General features: G+C 33.1%; 1 protein-coding gene across 1 annotated transcript in view; it reads left to right on the top strand.

Moving 5' to 3' along the window:
* The window catches only part of LOC123653898 (disintegrin and metalloproteinase domain-containing protein 11), a 272,141-nt gene that overhangs the window by 70,530 nt on the left and 178,161 nt on the right, over positions 1 to 23,450 (top strand). Inside the window, exon 6 of the mRNA XM_045589876.1 lies at positions 16,364 to 16,443. Within this exon, the coding sequence (XP_045445832.1) occupies positions 16,364 to 16,443 (80 nt within the window). The remainder of the gene's footprint in view (positions 1 to 16,363; positions 16,444 to 23,450) is intronic.

Here is a 23,450-nt window from a genome sequence, read left to right as displayed (position 1 = left end):
ATCAAAAACGTTTTTCTCTTTTGTTACATTTCGATTTCAGTTTGAATTGTTATCAAAAAAGTGATCACGATTATTACCCTCTTGCCATTCTTATGGCAGAAATATACGTTTATAAATAATCCCAATCCTTTTTTATACAGCTATAAACTCTAAAAGCGCTTGAAAAAAAATAGCAAAGCAACCCCAACTGATCTTATCAACGGCCAAAATCGAATGTTCACGCTGATAGTGAGAATAACGCTCGATTTGGTCCACAAACTTATCAATCATCTGAATCAGACGAAAATCAACCTTCATGCTCATGCATTACGAACTTTTCATACGTATTCGAATTTGGTAAGTAAAGGCCCAAATGCCTTATTGAAGGTACAAGCGATGGGCCGTGTAAAGTTTGTTAGAGAAATTGATTACGTTACGCATCCTCTATCAAGATTTAATTATGGGGATGTAATCAACGTCACCATTTTGCAAGGTCGTCGACTGATTGCACTTTTTACATACAACGTTTAATGTTATTCATTGTCCTTTAATTATAACAAAAAAACTATTAAAATTTTAAATTATATTATCTTTTGGATAGAAAATTATAAGACAGGCGAAGTATTCCTAACATTATTCAAACACTAATACCCATCATAACGTATGAGGAGAAGTGATAACTTGGAAATAAAATCCAATATGAACAAAAAGTAGAATAACATAGTACTGGCAAAAGTTATCTGTCATCAGTAATGGCTTATTCACAATCTGTAAAATAATTTATCATGCGTTGGAATAATCTGTAATTATAATATACATAACTTGAAATGGTTTAAAATAAAAAAATCGTCCCGCCGTTGCGTGTTGGTCAAAGATAATTAAAGTCGTCAGTCAGGTCAGTGATCGATACCATAATTGACTATCGAATACATAATCTGATTCGTTAATACACAGATAGATAGATAAAATTTTTATTAACAATTCCTCATTCCACATACACAATTAAAGAGTAAAAATAAAAAGTACCAAATAAAATATCTTAATAGCATTGATAATATCAAACTAAAATACAGTGTATGTATGTGTGTTTCTTATTTTATTATATTATTTATTATTTCTTTTAGAATATCAATTAATTAGAAAAATGTTATTATTAATAATAGAATAAACGTGTCTCAGCATTTTCGTGTTTCGATAGATTTAAACATTTAAATTTCGGGCACCTGGTGCCGAGATAAAATCTTACGAGAGAGTTCTCTAGAGATACATTAGTGGAGAACGCAAATCTCGCTCGAGACAGGCAAAACATTTTGTCTGAAAACCCAAGGCAGACATGAACGATTTACCTAAAATGAGTTACGACTCAGTACAGTAGCCACCGAAAAACTCAGGCGTGTTTATTGTGTTTAAGTAAAAAGGGTATTATTTATGACTAGGAATTGAAATAAGTGTGTTATTATTTACAGACTCTTGTAGATACAAAAGAATATATATTAATATAGCTAATCTTGCATATTTTCAGACTTAAATAATAGTGCTTTCAAATAGTGTTGTGTTCCTGTGGTGATTAAGGTGACTAGATCTCCTGGGGGGATTGGAAGTTGGGTCGCCACGCTTGCGATGCTTCTGACGTTGCAGGCGTCTATAAGTTACGGTAATCGCTTATCATCAGGTGATCCGTACGCTTGTTTATCAACCTAGTTTAATAAAAAATAATAATTCATGGAGCTACAAATTCGATTTAAAAAATAATTATCGTGTTAGTTGTGGTAGTAGACCGTAGCCTTTAGTTTAAACTCAACAAAAGTATTAAAATTCAAAACAGGTCCAACAAATACGAACTTTTGTAGTAATTTATTAAAACATAAAGATATACAATTAAATATGTATGTAGAAAAAAAGCATAAATGAAAAATGGCGATATTTATATTGAATTATGGCATTTTAGGGTATCGTATCAGAAGGGTGCACAAGGAAGCAATCTGTCTGTGCCTTCTTTGAATCTTAAGAGGTAAATACTTCACACCGATGTGAATCACTTAAAAAATAAAGTAAAATCAAAAAATAATATCAATTTATAACTTATTTTGTAATATAAAAACTATTGACGCAAGTATAAGCAACGCATGATTGATTTGATCGACTTTTATATAGAACTAGCTGACCCTGCTAACGTTGTTTTGCCATATATGTTATTAACTCCCCCCCCCCCCTTTAACTTAGCGGTACAAAAATAGATGTTGTTCGATTCTCAGACCTACAGAATATGCACACAAAATTTTGTAAGAATCGGTCAATCCGTTTCGGAGGAGTTTAACTACAAACACCGCGACACGAGAATTTTATATAATTATTAGACTAGCTGTAACTTGCGCGCGTTGCTTTGTTTTTCTTTTTTTTTTCTTTTTTTGTCTTACCAACTTGAAAACCTTTGTGGGCTCATGAGCAACACTTCGCTGAAGATCATGACATGATCAAATGCATAGTTTACGATTCTATAAAGTACATACAGACAAACATTCATATACATATAGATTAATAATGGTCCACACTTTTAATTTTAGCTCAGGTTTGGAAAATATATAGCTTGTACTCATTATACAGATAATAGATTAAATAATTTAAATCACATTCCTTTAAAACGTTTAAATATTTTAACTTAAAAAAAATTAAAAAAACGAAATACACTAAATAATATTTAAGTACCTACTTACATGGACACGTAATATAGAGTTCTTGAAAGTGCAATACAATTACACTTGAATTTCAAAATAATCTACAGCAAAATCGTAGATAGAATACCAGAAAACTAAGCTAGAATTTCATCCACAGTCAATTACACTCAAGCGACACCAGATCTTATACCGATTCTAACAAGATATATATTCCTACAAAACGTTTCTCCCAAGTGAGCGTGTTTTCTTCGATACTCAAGTATTATGGCCTAAGCGCTTATCTCGAAACAAAGTGCTGTTTTTATACACTGAAATAAAATAGAAATCTCTATACGTGTTTGTTTTGTTTTCTTAGCTGTCTTGTTTCTGTGATTGTTTCTGAGATGAGTATATGCGAGATTCTTTTAAGGATACATTATTCTTGTGTTATAATATCTATCTTTGCTACGATATCTACTTATTTATCTTTACTTTCAATATTACGTACTAAAACAGACTATGAATATTTGGCGTATACTTCGTTTTTAAGGGAGGGTAAGGACTGGATTTGAATCCTCTGTGTTACGATTTGGTGAAGTCTATGCTTAGTACAGTAATATTCAAGAGTTTGATTCCAATATAGCCAAAAGTTTAGGTTTTCAGTGGGTGGTCCCATATAAATACAAATACAAATACAAATATACTTTATTGTACAACCAAAAACAATACAGATAACATAAAAGAAAAAGAAGCAAGTGAGAAATAATAATAATAATAATAATAACAAAAAAGGAATGTACAAAAGGCGGCCTTATCGCTAAAGAGCGATCTCTTCCAGACAACCTTTAGAAAAAGGACATGAATAAGAATAAAGCGGCATAGAGGTGTACTTTAAAATAATATATGTAAACACATATAATTATATAACTACTAGCTGTGCCCGCGGCTTCGCCCGCGTTAAATTAGTATGTCACAAAGATTTCCCGGCAAACTTCCACTGAAACACTCATCAAAATCGGCTTAGCCGTTCCGTAACCCTTCCTCTTGCCAATGGTGGAGCCCTCTCTCCAATGGTGAAACCGCATGAAAATCCATTCAGTAGATTTTGACGCCGCGTTGGCGCAACGGTCACAGCCATGGATTGTACCTGTTAAGCTGGCGGTTGCGGGTTCGATCCCCGCACATGACAGACATTTGTATTGGCCATACAGGTGTCTCCCCACCGTGCCTCGGAGAGTACGTTAAGCTGTCGGTCCCGGTTGCTATCATGTACACCTGATAGCGATCGTTACTCATAGTAGGAAATATATCCGCCAACCCGCATTGGAGCAGCGTGATGGATTAAGCTCTGATCCTTCTCCTACATGGGGAAAGAGGCCTATGCCCAGTAGTGGGATATTACAGGCTGAAGCGTAAGATTTTGAGTGAATCGATCACATACACTTTTGGGGACTTTGTTTTATAATACACTAACTGCTGCCCGCGACTACGTCCGCGTGGTTATGAAGATATGCATTACTATTAAGATGTTTAACGCAAATATTTTTTTTTATTTCAGTCACTTGAAATGCTTATCAAACCGAGTAACTTTTTAAAAGGCACAATTTAGTATAATTTAATAGTTATTTTTATAAAACCTCTCTATACATCACATTTTTAGTTTTATTTTCAGGCCTTTTCATAGAAACTATCAACCCCAATTAAACCCCCCTAGCGGTGGAATATCGTAAAATCCGTTTTTAGCGGTCGTCTGCTAACTATAATCTACCTCCCTCCTAAATTTTGTCTTTGTCCAACTTGGATGGATAGACCATCCAGCGGTTTTTGAGTTCTTGTGATGAGTGAGTTAGTGACCTTTCTGTTTTATATATATAGATTACGATGCATTATTTGGACACCTCCTCACCATCTATAGAGCATATATTTTGAATTTCAAGTCTCTTACTTCAAAAACATAAGACTTTCATACACTTCCGACCCCCGTTTTATCCCCTTAAGGATCGAGTTGCGTAAAATCAGCTCTTAGCAAATGTTTACGCCCTATAAGCAACCTACCTGCCAAATTTCAAGTTTGTAGCTTTTATAGTTTCGGAGATTTCGTGATGAGGAAGTCAACCTACCATCCCCCCGTTTTAACCCCAAAAAGGAGTTGATTTCTAAAGATACATTATTTGATCACCTTTTCACCATCTAAAGAGCGTTCATTTTAAATTTCAAGTCTCTTACTTCAAAAACATGGGACTCTCACACAAACTTCCAACCCACGTTTTACCCCCTTAGGGGTCGAATTTCGTAAAACCCATTCTTAACGGATGTCTACGTTTTATAAGAAGCCTACTTGCCAAATTTCAAGTTTGTAGGTATTATAGTTTCGGAGATTTCGTGATGAGTGAGTCAACCTACCATACCCCGTTTTAACCCCAAAAGGGAGTTGATTTCTAAAGATACATTATTTGAACACCTTGTTACCATCTATAGAGCATACATTTTAAATTTCAAGTCTCTTACGTCAAAAACATGGGACTCTCATACAAACTTTCAACCCCCATTTTACCCCCTTAGGGGTTGATTTTCGTAAAATCCGTTCTTAGCGGATGTCTACTTCCTATAAGGAGCCTACCTGCCAAATTTCAAGTTTGTAGGTGTTATAGTTTCCGAGATTTCGTGATGAATGACCTTTCGCGTTTATATATATTATAGATACATATACTTGAATAGATATAATTACAGGCATGAAACTACATATAAGAGTACATACATAAACATACATATACATACATACATACATACATACAATATAAACAAATAATAGATATTATAAATATAATCCATACACTTTTACGTCCATATACTACTACTACGTCCCATACACTTTTTTTCAATAATTTGCTACTATGTACATCAAATATTGTTTCTGAAAATCTTTATAATGGCTCTATCTTTGCTCTAGAGGCCCATAATACACATATTTGCAATAATACTATGGCCCGTGTGAAAACCTTCATATAAAATTCCTTGAATACTTCACGCAACGTCGCGTTATTGGCAATGAACGTCAAAAGTCAGTATCTAGACATAAAGCAAATCAATCTTTCACATCTGAAGAAAAATTATTGGTTCTTAATCTTAATTTGTTATAAGTTACAGGGTAGTTGATGTGGTACGTTCTCTCACCCACAATATGAGATAGTAAAATTTGTATGTCTCAAAATTTCTCTAAACACATTGAAACACATGACTGTCTGTATCTAATTAAGCTTTACGTAGCAACTGAGTTATATCTAATCAAAGTCGCATTTCACCAATCAATTACAAATTTAGCCAATTCTAATAATATACAAACAAATATTTGATATTTGCAAATAATTCCAATCAAGAGGAGAAAAATTTTATGATATTTTCAAGATTTTTTCCTTTCTGAACAAAGCAAAAACCTGTTAAATCCTTTTAATATCTCACGCAATTAATTTTAATTAACGATCAAAATCTTTTTTCCGACATCTGCAAACAATGGGTAGAGGCAATATGGTGACGTATAATCTAACCCTCTTTGGCTAATTAAAAACCGGTCTCATGACCCTGGGCCTAAATCAGAATATTCCTGAATTGATTTGGTCCCGAGCTGGCAATGTTTTCTCAGCTACCGGAAATTTTATCATGCCTTACCCAAATAATGCCCGGGTATGTACAGTCTTGTATCTTTTAGGTAATAATTTATCAAGTGCCTGCAGAAGTGGTGAGAGCATTTCGAATGAAGCATTGTTTCTATTTTTGTTTTGTTCGTTCGAAACTCGAGTCTATTTGAAATTATAAATAAAACAAAAAGATTCCGTAATCAAATGATTCGCTTTTATTCAATAACAAAAGAACATGACAACACAGAAGCATTATTAAAATCAATGTAGAGCAGAGGAAATACTTTTAAATGCTATTAATAATTTCTTGAAACAAGGTCGTGAAACTATGAAGCTACATCAAATATCAAATAATTTGATTGTTCGTTCAACATCAATAGTTCAAATAAAACTTTCGATCATTTACAATTTTAAAGCCCTTTAAAGGTAAATCATATTTGCCGGGATCTCATATTAAATACTGATGCGCGATTCAGAAACCAAAGCCAACATCAAACTTTTTATTACGGCCACTCAACCCGACCCCAATATGAGGGCAGATTCGCCATAAGGGTCGTGTTTGCAAAAACGGCAAGGGACAGAATGATCTAAAGGGTGCGTTCAATCTTTACCATTATTTACGTTCGACCATTTTAAATGTCCCTTTAACGGCGTCCTACGCAAACTAGTAGCCTACATTCTCATACAAATAGACCAAGAATGGGTTGAAACGGTGTCACTTCAGAGAAAATACGGACAAAGTGAGAAATCTATCCATTTAAGCTCCATGGATCTGCACAATCTCTGGATACCGATCAAAGATTTCTTATTTGTTAGGGATCGTGCATTTAACGGTAAAAAAACGGCTGTATTGTTTTTATGGGTTTAAAAGATATTTTTTTTTTGAAAATGTAAAATTGTTTTAGTTATTGTTGTTGAAATTAATATAATCAATACCTCTACTTTTGCTCAAGGCTGTAATATCTATCATATGGTACTTTAAAACCACCATACAAAAAGAGGAGTATTAAAAGTTTTTATAACTTTTTTTAAATTATTTTTTGTGAACTCGTTTAATTTTTTGTTAGATTTATTAGTTTTTTTTCTAGTCTGTATTTACTGCTAAACGGGTTAGACTTTTTTCATTTGTTTATGTCGTTCTATTTTTTAACATAATTATATTTTATATCTATGTGGCTTTAGTTAAATGTAATTTACCATCTATATATGTAGTTTAATATATTATAAACTCCTAAAATTTCTTTATCAATAAATTATTTCAACAAAAGTCACTGATCGAGGCTAAAATATAAAACCAGATGAAAAATATAATATTTATCGAAGTCTGAAGTGGATCCAGACAAACTTCTCGCGTTTTAGTTATATCCACATTCAATTATCAAAGTTAGTCCCTTTAGATAGAAGTATGATGGAATCGTTCGAAAAGCAATCAAGCAAGAAAACTTATATTAATTGCAGCCTCGAACTTAGAACCAGACACGGAGTCGACAGCGTGGATACAACAGGTTGAATTAGAAATTTTAGAAATCTAGAATAAGTTGAATTTGAAACAAAAGACCTACTTAAATATCTATAATGAGCGGTCTTTAAAACTAGTCAAAAAATTTGATAAAAAATTGATCCCACAAAAATAATCATAAGAATCAAATCAGACGATAATAAAATTCAAGAGTTATTTACGTTAAAATATTAAATAATCTATTTGAATAAATTTTATGAGAAAAACTTTTATTAAAGACAATGATTACATAACCTCGATAGCTGTAGATTTAACCAAACAATTTTGTATTAACTATAGAACTCCTAAAAGTTGAGTTTGTTTGTTTTATCTTATCGAAAGGATTATTTCAAGTTTCTTAGTAAGGTTACCTTTTACGGTTAAGTTTTTGTCAGTTCTTACCCGAATTTACATTTCAAATCGATGGCAGATTTGACATTAACTATATTTCATTAAGTAGTTGTACCCTGTAGCTTTGTCACCCAATTCAGGTATAAATGGAAGATAACCGAAAACAAAGCTTTATGTCTTCCATTAAAAGTATCGGCTATTATTTTCGCCTCTTTAGATTTAACTAATGCTAACAGTATAAAATTAAAATATCATTTATATCATATATTCTTAAAATTTAAATCGTTTTATTCATAAATGGTTAATTTAATTTGGCCATTGATAATTTGTCAGTCAGACACATTGACATGACATTTTGAACATTTTTTAACTATAATATCAAAAATCGTCCGTTCCAGCGGGGATCGAACCTGCATCTCCGACCGTGTCGGTGCTCTAGCCAATTAAGCTATGGAACGATGTACCCGTTAGATCGAAATTTTTAGATATGATGATTTTTATATTCGGTTTAAGCGAACCGTGGCGCCGTCTATAGTGAGTTCTTTACAGAGACCCTTTGAAGGACATTTTGATTTTTCTTTGATGATTTTTCTTCCCACGGTATAACATGCATTAATTTAAGGAAAAATATAATAATAATGATATTAGGAAAAGACCTATAACTTTCCTAGGTATTTATTTATTTATTTATTTATATATATACATTCGAAGTTCTACATTTTAAAACTTACAATAACAAAACAAATATACCAAATTATTTGTGTGTGCTACAATTTATAAGTCACAGTTATTCTTAATATTAAGTAAAGAAATACAAATCAAAATATAAATAAACAACAATTATGCAGTATATGGGGTACGATAACAAACATTTAAGAGATGCAAGCATAATGTTTATGCGCAGAATGCGGGTACATGTCCAATACCATGCGGACAACACGCTCACAGACAGGTTTATAAACATATACAGTATGTTTACTTATTAGATATAATTTAAAAAGTAGCAATGTAATAAAGATATTTTTGTTTTTTATTTTTTTTTTTTTTTGTTAGTCGTATATATAAAGAGATACATTGGGCTTGGGCTATCCAAAGCAAAAATATTTTTTAAATTCGACCCAGTAGTTCCTGTCATTTCAGTCTCCAGTTCAGCATATTGCAGTCCACTGTTGGATATAGGCCTCCTCAAGTCGCGTCAGACATCCCATTTTTCAGAAATCCTGATCCAGCCTACCTAGCCAGCCTAGTGGGCGTCTCGAACTTCAAGAAGGGTGCCATCAATCGATATTGGTCTCTGTATGACATGGTTGTCAAACATAACTTTCGTTTTGTCCAAATACATACCAACAAAAAACTTTTCAGATTTATAATATTAGTATAGATAGAATAAATCATATAAAATTTAGATTCACAAGTGCTTCTCGAGCTTACTGAAATATATTTTTTATATATTTTTTTTTATTTTACCATCTAAGAAACGAATGACACTAAGGAAGCCGCGAACATCCATCACACGAACAGAAATATTTAATGCAGAATCACGGCTCCCGACATTGTTATTACAACACACATACATACCTGAAGATTAAATTGGGCTTACATTGTACGCTTCACCTTCAAAATCAATTTCGCTCTCATAAATTTTAATACCACATTCGCTATGTTTATCAAATTCAACGTTTGTTTGTCTTATTTATATTCCATCAAAGTATTTGCTTGAGGATCCACCGTTCTTTACTCGATGCTTTCGTTTCAACTGAACTAAACAAGCAATTTGTTTCTCAAGGACTGTAAATAATGTAAAACAATCGAGAGAGTTGTTGGCGAAGCAGGGTCGTTACCAGAAACAAAAGCAGAATCTACTAACAAGGCGATATTCAGTAACTATAAGTTTTCAAACTGTACCATTTCTGACGTTAGTAACGCCCGGGCTATTTCATATTACCTTTTTGAAGAAGAATTCCTTTTTTTATACGTAGCTAAATTGTATTTCGAAGTTAATAATTATTTATTCTGTTTACTATCGACTATGTTATTGAATGTACACTTAAGCTCTTTTATAATTCCAATAAAATTTAATTCGCTATAGACTGGTGGCTAAAAAATAGTGCTTTAGACTTCATTCTCGAGTACACAGTAATGTTTTGTCAATAACAATTATGGACGCCGCGTTGGCGCAACGGTCACAGCCATGGATTGTGCCTGTTGCGCTGGCGGTTGCGGGTTCGATCCCCGCACATGTCAAATATTTGTATTGGCCATACAGGTATTTGCCGTGGTCTGGGTGTTTGTGCAACCCTTGTGGGTCTGCCCACCGTGCCTCAGAAAGCACGTTAAACCGTCGGTCCCGGTTGTTATCATGTACACCTGATAGCGATCGTTACTCATAGTAGGAAATATATCCGCACACCCGCATTGGAGCAGCGTGGTGGATTAAGCTAGGATCCTTCTCCTACACATAGAAAGAGGCCTTTGCCCAGTAGTGGGATATTGCAGGCTGAAGCGAATAGCAATTAAACCTATATTAAAAAAGGTGTTTCATACTTTTTAAAAGTTAATTTTAAAGTAATTGTTTAAGCAAAATACGAAGGTTACAAAATGATATTCCTGTTCTCAGTGCCAAACATAATATTTAATTTGTCTGAATCTATTATACATTATCACCAACCCAATCAGATGAATCTCTAATGTATATAACTAGCGATGCCTTCACTGAAAATTCACCAGAAATGATTTCAAAGCAAACTTTACAAAAAAGTTAGTCATTTGTCTTAGGGATTATGTCCAGATCATTAGATCCTCCGCTTCCGTGAGATCAATGTTAACAAGCCAACGTAGTGTCAGCGCTAACGACATTAATGGAATTCGTTACTCACACTAGCATTGAAGACAACACACTAATTTCCGAGGGCACTGCTTATCGAATTATGACCCACGTCGCTAGTGACCCGCAAGACACGAATCGACATTTGCTTGAACGCTCTAATAAAATTTATCCAAGGTTACACTTTACCATGTTTTAATCGAGTTATGTTTGGTAATATGAAGGAAACTTTTTGGGCTAGTATTTTGTATTTAAAATATACAAAAATATAACGTTTTTCATTAAAATGTTTTAGTACCTTTCGAAAATTTTGGTCTATTGTTGGTGGATCGTATCTTGTATAATCTAAATATAAATTATAGCAATATTGTAAAGATAGGAATGAAAATTCATTCAATTAATAATATTTTATTAGATCAAACACTAAGTAATAAGCTTAAAAAGATCATCGAATTTCGCTTCAAATTTAACTTTTGTTATTAAATTGCCTTTAAACATTTTAGATATTATTAAGTAATCAAAATTTCAGAATCAACTAATATTAGATACAAACTTGAATTAAAATCAAACTTAGACGAAATTTTGTACTCGAATCGAGTACAAAATCGAGTCACAGACATGTTTTTGAGTTATCTTAGCACTGCCTTAATCTTCAAGATTATCCGGAGGCGGTCGCCTTTATTACTTGTAATAAGGCATTAAAATAGACCTTCGCTGTAAAATGATGGATTGTAGCTAGGTCGTCTACGGCGATGTCTTTGCTTTTTTGGCTTTATAACACTAGCCATTGTTAAGGGAACAATGTGGTGGATGGATTAACTTTTCAAGTTTTTATAATTAAGTATTTAAACAACGAATTTTCATTGTAGATTAATGGTATGATTTATTAATGCTCGTGAAATGCTATTACGTAGATGTAATACATACATAAAAATAATTTTCGGTATCATTACATCATCATCACATCAGCCTTTCGCAGTCCACTACTGGACATAGGCCTCCACAAGTTCACGCCGAAAATGCCGTGAACTCATGTGTTTTGCCCATAGTCACCACGCTGGGTAGGCGAGTTGGTGACCACAGGGCTGGCTTTGTCGCACCGAAGACGCTGCTGGCCGTGTTCGGCCTGTGTATTTCAAAGCCAGCAGTTAGATGGTTATCCCGCCATCGGACGGCTTTTTAATTTCCGAGGTAGTAGATGAACTGTGTTATCCCTTACTCGCCTCTTATGACACCCACGGAAAGAGAGGGGGTGACTATATTCTTTAATGCCGTAACCACACAGTTATTATATACAGTATATATATATGTATATATTTTTGTCCTCGTAGTTGTTGACAGCTTTGTATAAGAAAACCAATATCCTGCTTATTATCTTTTCTTCTGCATGCTATTGGCTAGATTATTTGGAATGTATTTTCCAACCAAAATGTGACATTTATAGATCTCATTCTAAATATATTAGACTTGTATTGGTTTTGCTAAGTACATATCATCTTTTATACTTTAATTAGTGGAGCCCGGCGGTTTCAATCGTGTTAATTTGAGGAAAAAATAACAAAAATGAAGACAAATCACTAGTTTTTAGAAGAAAGATGGGACAAAAAAATGTTTTAAATAAAACAACGTACGCACAATGTACATATGGAAAATAATCCTGCAAACAAAAACCACTCGAAAATTCAAAGCTTGAAAATCAATTAATAGATAATGTTGCAAGATCGTAATATAAGAGTACAAAATTTAATATTAAAATTACGAGTTACTATTTTATCCTGTACAAATAACTGTATTATTGATACTTCAAAAGATTATACAACAGACCTTTCATAACGAGGAATATATTTTGATACCTTTTACTCACACACGTACACATGCGTGTAAAAATACATAGACCCATTGTATTATGGAATAGTACTTGAAAAAAGAACCTTTTCTACTTAATTGACTTATCTACTTATTTCTATTATTAGCTTAAAACATCAGCTGGCCTTTGCCTCAGAATTCGAAAGAGTACTAAAATACTACATAATATTAAGTATATGCGAGAATCATGAAAAGAAAGCCTTGAATCAAATGTAATTAAATATGTATAAAAAGATCTTTCAAAAATACGAACATATTTAATATCATAGACAATAAACGTTAGTCTATAAAAAGTCATCAAACACAAACAATTTACTTAACCTTTAATTTCGCGTAATAATTTGACATTTGAACACAATTTTCTCTTATTTTCTGTTTTCGTTTCTTGGTCTCCTGTCCTTTTATGGTACCATACACTCAAAAAGTTAAGTGTTATCTTTCATATTGAAACCTTTGATGTTTTGAGTGGTCCGTGAGCGAATTGAAATCCTCCACGTAATATTAGATATTAGACATTGGATTGCAATATTGTCCTTCTTCGCCGTCTTGAGAATGATTAAGAGTTATTATATTTTGGTCGGTTTTTCTAAGAAGATACATCTTATAACAATGTTGATGCTTCGGAGAATTCCGGAAAATTATTATCAGGCATGTAAAAATAAATCCCAATTTCCCTTGGACACTTCATAATTTAAGAACGGCTTTACCGATTTAATTCATGTTTTGTTTTGGTAATACTTTGTACAAATAAGATTTTTTATAGAATCAAAAATAAAGAAATATTGGCAGAAAATTAGAATGTTTCAGTAAAGATAAAAGGTTATTTAAGCTTATTGCTCGGAGACGCATGTCTTTAGAACTTTTTTCCAAAAAAAAAACACAAAACATCAAAGAAGAGAGATTCGGCAAAAGATATTCATATAAGCGGTATTACCACGCGAGTATTTTGCTTTAAAACGTATTCCATTAACGAATTCCAAGTTTAAAACAAGCAGAACTAAAGAAAAACTTTTTTTATCTGAAAAAAAATGTTATTTTAATAACAATAACACCTGCGAAAGATGTAGTCTGAAAACAATACAGTTTTCGGTGACGCTTACCTTGAAGAGTGCAAACTCATTATAATAACGACAGAGCGAGCACAGGAATATAGTCTTTATTTTAATAGATATAACACCTAGAATCGAATGCGATTAGATCGACAAAGAAACCGATTCGACTTTGATATCGCTTGAAAAAAAAAAACAGCCACCAAATTAAATTTTCCACGTGCCTTGAGTATTACTTGTGTAGGATGGAGTACTGCATAATTACTCCCCCATGAAAGAGAATCGGTTATGAATTCGCCGTCTCTCTCCAACCATTGACCTACATCGCAAACTTATTTTTGCTTTTCAGGCCAAGAGACTACGAGGACTACAAAATTCTACATACAGCCTTCGTTTTTTTTCTGTTCTATATCAACTTTGTAGTTTGAATAATCTACATTAATATAATAGAAACGTAGTTAGTGAGATGATTGCCATTGCCGCATTAGCCCGTTGGCGCAGTTTGTAGTGACCCTGCTTTCTGCTCCGGGGGTTATGGGTTCGATTTCCACCCCGAGTCTGGCTGTAATATATATATTTATATATCTATTATTTATAAATATGTTTATCAAAAAAAATATGTAGCTATACCAGTCGGCTGTTACCTGTAACACAAGCATTAAGTTGCTTACTTTAGGAACAGACTACCGTGTGTGTATTGTGTTGATATTTATTATTATTATTATTTTAGGGGCTAATCTTGGGAATCCTATTAATATTAGAAAGCTAAACTTCGGAGTTTGGAGGATGTTATATGTGGAATTGGCACATACTGAAGTGGGCATGCGTCAGATTGTAGCTTTGATTTAGGTGACTTTTGCATCCTATTTATTATCTAAAAGATTAGTTATACTTTTGTCTTCGTGTTTAATGAATTTCAAGATTTTCGTTAGACGAATACACTTATTCAGGATGTTCGAGAGACATCTAGTGGGCAGTGGCGCTTCTATTGCTATGAAGTGGCCGCTCATTGGCCAATGAGAGGGCGACGGGCGGGGGGACCTCACCTAACTTCTTACGATTCGCTTTTCTTTGTTCAAAAATTTAAAATTGTAACGTTCATCATTTTATCATTCACTATTTGTTGTTATTTGGTCAGACAATACACGAAATCCTTATCGTACGAGTCGTCTTTTATTTTTAGGCAAAAGTAAACGTTAATAGTTTTAATACCGATTGATCTTGAAAACGCATACAATACAAGCAATCTGAATTACGAACACAGGAATAAACTAGTACTCGAGATAGGCCGTAAACATCAAACTAATGCTCAAAAAAGTGGTAGACGATAGTCTATAAGACATCCCAGTAAGATTAAAAGCGTAGCAATTACTGTAAATACTAACGCGGATAAAATAACGTACACTAATACCGATTATGAAAACTAAACCCCGACTGGGATATTACCTCGAACTTACAGAAGATCATAGCTAAATAATACTGTTTTCAAGCAGTGCCGTGTTCCTATGGTGAGTAAGGTGATCAGAGCTCCTGGGAGGAATCGGGGATGCTTCTGGCGTTGCAGACATCTATAGGCTACGATAATCGCTTACGATTAGGTGAGCCGTATACTTGTTTGCCAATTAAGTTTATATAAGAAAATACTGACTACTGTAAGACGTAGAATTGTCCATTGTATTTGCTTTTTAAGCGAGAACTTGATCTATATCATCAATATATAAATATATAGAACTAAAAAATCAATACAAATACACCGTACACAACTAAAGCAAGAAAATAATACATTTTTTAATATATTTTTTTTTTTAAATAACTATTTTGTTAATTTCACTAAGTCCACGGATGAATAACTGCTCAAAGGCGATTTTTCTCGAACACTCTATTGAAATCGCCTATTTCATATAATTTGTTTGAGGAAAACGTATATATACCGCTTAATTTGACATTATTAAATACATTTCTCGGTAGCGGATGATTTATTAACTTAAGTATATCTGTTTTGTGAATCTATAGAACGATATTGGTCGCTTTTATTACGTTTTCGATTTAATTTTGATCTGATCGCAAATTGAAATGTTTATTTATTGAAAATGTTTATTCGTTCGACGGGCTATTACAAATAGAGATATTGAGAGATCAGGTAATAATATAGCTCTGACTGGGTCTGCCTGTCCTTTTGGCGCAGTTGGTAGTAACCTTTTTTTCTACTCCGGGATTTTAGTTTCGACTCCCATGTGTGTTTCGATGTCGATTTGATTTCATTTCAATTTGACTCGATGAATCGAGATCGAAGCCACCACGGATAGCGCAGCAAATTCGTATGACTACTGCACTAACTAGAACAAATTTTCTGCACACAAAAAAAATTAAAATAATAATTTTCTAAATTTCGAGCACTTAAAATTACGAAAAGCGTTTCGGGATCATGTGTTTATAACTTAACATAGAAGAGATCAAACAGGTTTTGTAAACTGTCAGAAACGTTAATACGATGTTATTTGTTCCAGACGGGCAAGCACTTTCATCGTACATCACTTCTCATCAAAGCCTTCAATCATAAGTTTCGTCTTGACCTCGAACTAAATACGTAAGTACTGTAACATATTACTTTCAAAATAAGAGATACAATAGCAAATAATATTTTCATTAAGTAAACATAATAACATCTGAACATGAAATCAGAATTTGGTTGTTTGATGATATCAGAATCATAATAAAACTTTAGTAAGAGAAAGTTGAGTAAACTAACATTAACAAGACAAGGAGAGTCTGTAATGATTCTGAATTGCAAATGTCTGTCTTATAATTTGACAGTATTGACTGGCTAAATAAATAAAACCTTAAAATGAAGAAAAGGGATGATAAAAATGAACTAATATCGATCAACAACAATATTCAATAACGATATATTGCATTTAAAAAAAAATTAATAGCTAAAGATTATTATTCCGTGCAAGATTAAATAGATGATAAAGATGCGTGGATTTAGTGACGCTATATCTCAAGCAAGATACTACCAATTTTGTAAGAAAACATATTTTCAAACATATTTTTGAATAGTAACTGCGGAGTTTGTTGCCGTTTCTTCTTTACATAATATACATTCCGAATCGGTACCAGCTTTAGTTTTGAAAAATTTAATTTATAAAATGATGATTTGAAGGTATTTTTGAAGCCTATTTAAACAAATTTATGTTGACTTTAATTCTTTAAAATTTTCAAGAAATGGAGATTGTTGAAGTATCGTTTAATGTAATTAAAATCAACGGTTCATTGATATATAATTAAAAAGAATGGAAGGAAGGAAGTGAGGAACATATAAGTTGATAGATTGATTGCCAAATGTTTGACACCATAAATTTTCGAATCTCTTGATCGTTGCCAAAAAAATATATAATAAATCATAAATATAAAGGCAGCACTTAGCGCGGAGACGCACGCGTTCCAACGGCTTATCATAAAAATGAAACAAATCCAAACAAATGATTCCAGCACCGTTTTCCGAGTAAATTTGCAAGTTTCATACGTCCCTTTCATACTCAGACGTTTTCATATCACTATCCCTTTTTATTTCGATAACTTCGGAATTAAATTATGTTTCATTTATAGTGTTCTGAAAAGAATTTTGTTTTGTAACTTTCATTGAATTGTTTGTTATCTTAAGAAATACGATATCGGTATCAATGTTAAATAGTTGGACAAATTGATAAAAAAACGGAAAAACTGCTTATATTTTTTTTCCTGTTTATAACTTGTTACTTCTTTCTTCTTATCTTTCTTTTTTCTCTCGTTTTATACAAGTGTTTTTGTCCTAGAGACGCCACCTGTTATAATCAGGATTTTTTGCAATAAATCTTAAGTAAGGTTTTTTGAAGCCACAATAGTTTAATTTTCACTGTGAATTACAATTTAAATTTAAAAAGTTACATAATTATATACACTAACAAATATTATTATTTCACGTATATATCCCTCTTCGTTTGTATAATAAATATGTATTTAATTTATTCAAATAATATGTTATAATTAACTGCATATTAAGTGTTATTCCAAACATTTTGGAAACAAATTATAGGCGAAATAACGTTAGTATAGCTGAAAACAAGCCTAGCTACTTTCTTCCTTTCAAAATGCACTAAATAAACAAGGGCAAACTGCAACAGCACAAACACCATATCCGCTCTGTCATCGAAATGTAAAACGAATTTACTACGCTACCAGCTTTGCTGTGTTCAAACGCAGCACAAAGAATATGACAAAAAGTAAATTTACACACTACATAAAAGGAAACTGAAAACACCGGTCAATTGTGAGTTGGACACACAAAAGAAGTGACCAGTAGAATGTTCGAAAATGTGTATACTTTTTGAAGTCGACCAAAATCGCGTTTCTGGTACACTGTGCTACGTAAAATTTTAAATTTGTTTTTTTGGTTAGGAGTCACTAGAAACTGTATGGCGTTTGTCTGAACTAAACAAAATAATGATTGTAACATTCACAAGCAGCCCAATGCTGTTCAAAGATCTCTTCTCATAGGAAAAGTGTTCACGGACGTCACTGAGTTAGGGACCAGCAGGAAACATCCTGCTCAAAATCTGGAGCAGCCGAACTGGGGAAATACCTCGATCTTACACAGCTATATAAAATTTCTCTCAAGCAGTGTTGTGTTCTTGTGGTGAGTAATGTGACCATAGCTCCTCGGGGACTGAGGGTAGGGTCAGCAACGCACTTGCGATGCTTCTGGTGAGGCAGTCTATAAACTACGGTAATTGCTTACTATCAGGTGAACCATTCGCTTTTTTTCGACTTGGTTGTGTATATAAAAAAGTAGTAGTGATCGTGTTCTGTTAGCACCATTTCACTACCGAACCCTAAAAAGCAACCGCAGCGTAGTAAACAAAAATTTAGTTTTTACAGTTCTGAGTTTGATTGGCGAACAAAGAGGACCAGCGTGTTTACCGCCTGGCCCGTCGCGTTTGTTTTTACGTTCTCCTTAATGAAGTTGTCACGAGGGTTCCGGAATCGCTGGTCAAGGTGTGGTCTCTCATACAAATTGTTTAATGCCACTGACGAGGTTTATATAAATATATTTTAACTAGATGACCCAACAAACGTTGTTTTGCCATATATATATGTTATGAAAAAAGGTTGTATGTATTTTTTGATGCTAAATCATAATAAAATAAAAAATAAATAATTTATCTAAAAATTAAAAAAAAATTTAGAGGTGGACTACCCTTAACATTTAGGGGGATGAAAAATAAATGTTGTTCGATTCTCAGACCTACCCAATATACACACAAAATTTCATGAGAATCGGTCAAGCCGTTTCGGAGGCGTTTAACTACAAACACCGTGACACGAGAATTTTATATATTAGATGAGTTTCTTTAGTTTTTAAAAGTTTTGATATTTTATAATTTGACTAGCTGTGCCCCGCGGCTTTACAACTTTAATTAGAGGAAAAAAATGATAACATATTTGTTTTGAATATCCACTTATCGAAGTAGGTACGCTAATTCCTTTCCACAGTAACGCCTACCTTGAAATAGAAAAAAATAAAAATAAAAATTGCATGTTTTTAGAATAAAAAAGAACATGGGTTCATAAGCCCGTGGATGTATATCACTTGAAAAAAAAATTCCTTTCCACTTTTGTAAGTTATAATATTGTTACTTTAACTCTACACCCTAATTGTTCAGTTTGTGGAGTAGTAGAGGATGCCTATCATATATTAATGGAATGTGCTCAGAACGAAACCAGAAGACGCCAATTTTTTCCTAATAAACTGTTTAACGAATGTTTGAGAATGTAATAGTATTTTGACAAAACTAGAATCTATTTCGGCAAAGAAACTGTATAAATTGGTCGATGAAGTTCAATCAATAGTGTCTTAAGGTGTTATCATGTAATTGTATTAATATAAATGTATAATAACAGAGCGACATAGTCGCAGTAGCGGCAAAGCTCTTTAATAAAGAAAAAAATTATTGTTATTTCATTTAATTTTATTTTGAACTAGCTACGCCCGCGTGGAATGTAACAAAAATGTTATTGTTCAGTTTGCAGACTTATAAAATAAATAAATTTTAAAAATAAAAGTAGCTTAAGTTACTCCTTATTACATCAGCTATCTGCCAGTGAAAGTCTCGTCAAAATCGGTGAAACTGTTTCAGAGATTAGCCGGAACAAACAGACAGACAGACAGACAGACAAAAACTGTAAAAAAATGTTATTTCTTATGTTTATTTCTTTATGTCACCGACACGGTCAGTCGGAGATGCGGGTTCGATCCCCGCTGGAACGGTCGATTTTTGATATGATATTAAAAAATGTTTAGAATTTCCTAATGTGTGGGTAACACACAAATAAAATCGTACAAATTAAAAATAGCATGGTATCGTCTCCTGTCAAAGATTTTCGTTGTAATATGAAACTTTGAATAGTTACGGGTTTCTCTAAAGAACTCACTATGGATGGCACCACGGTCGCTTAGACCGAATATAAAATCATCATATCAAAAATTTCAATCTAGCGGATACATCGTTCTATAGCTTAATTGCCTAGAGCACCGACACGGTAGTCGGAGATGCGGGTTCGATCCCCGCTGGAACGGTCGACTTTTGATATGATATTAAAAAATGTTTAAATAGAGTGATTCCAAGGGAAAGTTTATATAAGACATGCATAATATAGTAAAGGAACATTGATAGATTTACAACCGTGCGAAGCCGGGGCAGATCGCTTGTTACATATAAATTAAACTTTATGTATATATCTATCTTCAAACATCGCTTACACAATGTAACATGCATCGAACATTAAGACGTTCGTTAACAAAGGTTTACAATTGGTAAATCACAGAGTACGTCTCCGTTACAATGATGAATTAATTTTGAAGTATGTAGCTCCAATAAGTCTGAACGTAATCCCGTTTTGAGAGCCTTCCTTTGTAATGTGAGTGAATAGTTTCTGAGATGTATTATTTAACAATTTTCTCTTGAAATTATTTCAGAGGGCTTTTGAAACTTGAGACGTAGATGTTAATTTCGTAGAATTTGTTTTGTTTAAAATATGTTGTTTTAAATAGAATTTACGTTTTAAAATTATTTCATCTTTTGAAATCAAATGGATAATAATTGTGCTCGTTATCAAACAAAAAATCAACTTAAATTTATATTGACAAGTAAAAAAACAACATCGTCAAAGTAGGTACTTAATAATATATAAATAAATAACTTTTAGCATAACGTCTGTTCCTAAGGTAAGCAACTTGGGTAATAGCCGACTGTGTTATAGATTAATATTTTTTTTTTGATAAATATACATAGAAATAATATATATACATATATAAATACAAATACTAAGCCCAGACTCAGGCGGAAATCGAGCGCGCAACCCGCGGAATAGAAAGCAGGACAACTACAAATTGCGCCAATGGGAAAGTCAACAGTCAATCAAATACACATTATTAAAAACATCTACAAACTACTCTTCAAATTTTGTTCAAATTTAAATGCAATCACACAAATGGAACAACTTTCGACGAAAAAAAAAACAATCAAATCAATAAAGTACAGTAAAAAGTTATGAGATAACACAATAAAATACTGTCGAATCAAAATCCTACCTCCTTTAAGAAATAAACATTTCCAATACAATAAAGGAATCTAAATTTATTCATATGTCTCTAGATCTACAATACCAAACTGCGTATTTAGCATTTTAAAAGCATTACCCAACTCAAGATGTAATATGGTTGACTTGCCTGTCAGTTCAGCTCAGTTGCAACTGACACTCCGTTCCGCTCCAGAATTGTAAGATCCTAGACCCCACAGGAATTATTTATATATACAGCACTAGTGACCTGCCCGGCTTCACACGGATGCTATGCTGATACTAAATATGAAACATAAAATATGATCATCAATGTAAGCGCAAAAAAAAGTGTTTATTTACGACATCACATTAGAAACCTTTAAAACTATCAGTGTTTCTCTACCTATTATACATATAAACCTTCCTCTGGAATCACTCTATTTACTAAAGAAAACCACATCAAAATCCGTTGCGTAGTTTTAAAGATCTAAGCATAAAGACAGCGGGAAGCAACTTTGTCTTATACTATGAAGTGATTTATTATTTCAGTTGACTTTTTCAATATAGCACGAACATTGACTACCTTAGCAACAGATGACTGTATGTGTGTATTAAGCATAATTGAATATTTGTATTATAAGTATTTATCATAACCTCCTATGTCGAGAACCTAACACATAAACGTAGTAATTAAACAAATGTTTAAACATAAATTACAGATCTCATTTTGATAGCTTTCATTTTCAGTTAAGTTTCAATTAAACAAATCAAAAATGAAAATAATAAATATAATAAGTATCTTATAATAAATAGAAATTATAAATACAAATATCCATCCCGAGCGGGAATCGAACCCACTAGCCGTTGGTATGTAGGCGGCGACATGGCACACGCACCACTATACCAGAACGGTCGTTGTTGGTGTATATTTTTGTCATATTTTTGTTTTTCCTAAGCTAATAAATATAAATCATAATAATTTATGTGGCTACCTTAAAAAGCTGTGCGCCGTTACTCTACATCTATATACAAATAAATAAAATTGGAGTGTCTGTTTGTAATAATAAAACATTATACTAAACGCATATGGATGGATACATGGTACATATACAAAAATAACATTTTTTTAAATTTTTGTCTTTCTATCTGTCTGTTTTTTCCGGCTAGTCTCTGAAACGGCTGGACCAATTTTTACGAGACTTACGCCGGCAGATAGCTGATTTCATAATAGTAGGCTTAGGTTGCTTTTATTTTAGAAATTTATTTATTTTGTAACTTTTCGAGCTGAAAAATAACTTTTTTGTTAAATTCAACACGAACGAAGTCGCGGTTACAGCTAGTATTACATAAACTCAGTGTTCTTACTGGTGGTCTTCATAAATAAAAATCTCATTTCAGATTTTCCGTCTGTTTAAAAATAAACAGGTTAAGCTCGTAATTTTTTGACGTCATAAATTCAACCAAAAGTCGTTCATCGTTTCGTAAATAAATTTATGAACGAACGCCGGTATCATTACCAAAATTTAACCGCCCCTATCCGATTGTGACCTGCAGGAGAGGCTTAAAAATGTCACCCCGGATATCGCCTAACTCATGTTTTCCCTCGGGCGGCAATTTCGGCTTATTTACTATCTTCCCTGTAAAATTTCCCCCGTAATACGTCATATCACGACCTAGTAACACTCGCCCTTTATAAGACTCTAGAAAATAATAAATAGTTGTGAAATTTTATGACTTAGTGATTTGAACCTGCCTTAGGGCCTGTCTCATCGTTCTCGTTGGCCGTTAACGCTATTTAACAGATAACTACAAGGAATACAGTTTAATGTATATTGTTTTTTTTTTTCACAACACGCAAATATGAAACTAAATGTAGTGGCTTCTTAATCAAGGCTAAGACGCCGCGGTGGCGCAACAGTCACAGCCGTGGTTTGTATCTGTTGCGCTGGCGGTTGCGGGTTCGATCCCCGCACATGACAAACATTTGTATTGGCC

Source organism: Melitaea cinxia, chromosome 5 (genome assembly GCF_905220565.1).
Source record: "Melitaea cinxia chromosome 5, ilMelCinx1.1, whole genome shotgun sequence".
Lineage (NCBI taxonomy): Eukaryota > Metazoa > Arthropoda > Insecta > Lepidoptera > Nymphalidae > Melitaea > Melitaea cinxia.
Note: the sequence above shows the minus strand (reverse complement) of the source record. Positions and strands in the feature narration are given on the sequence as shown.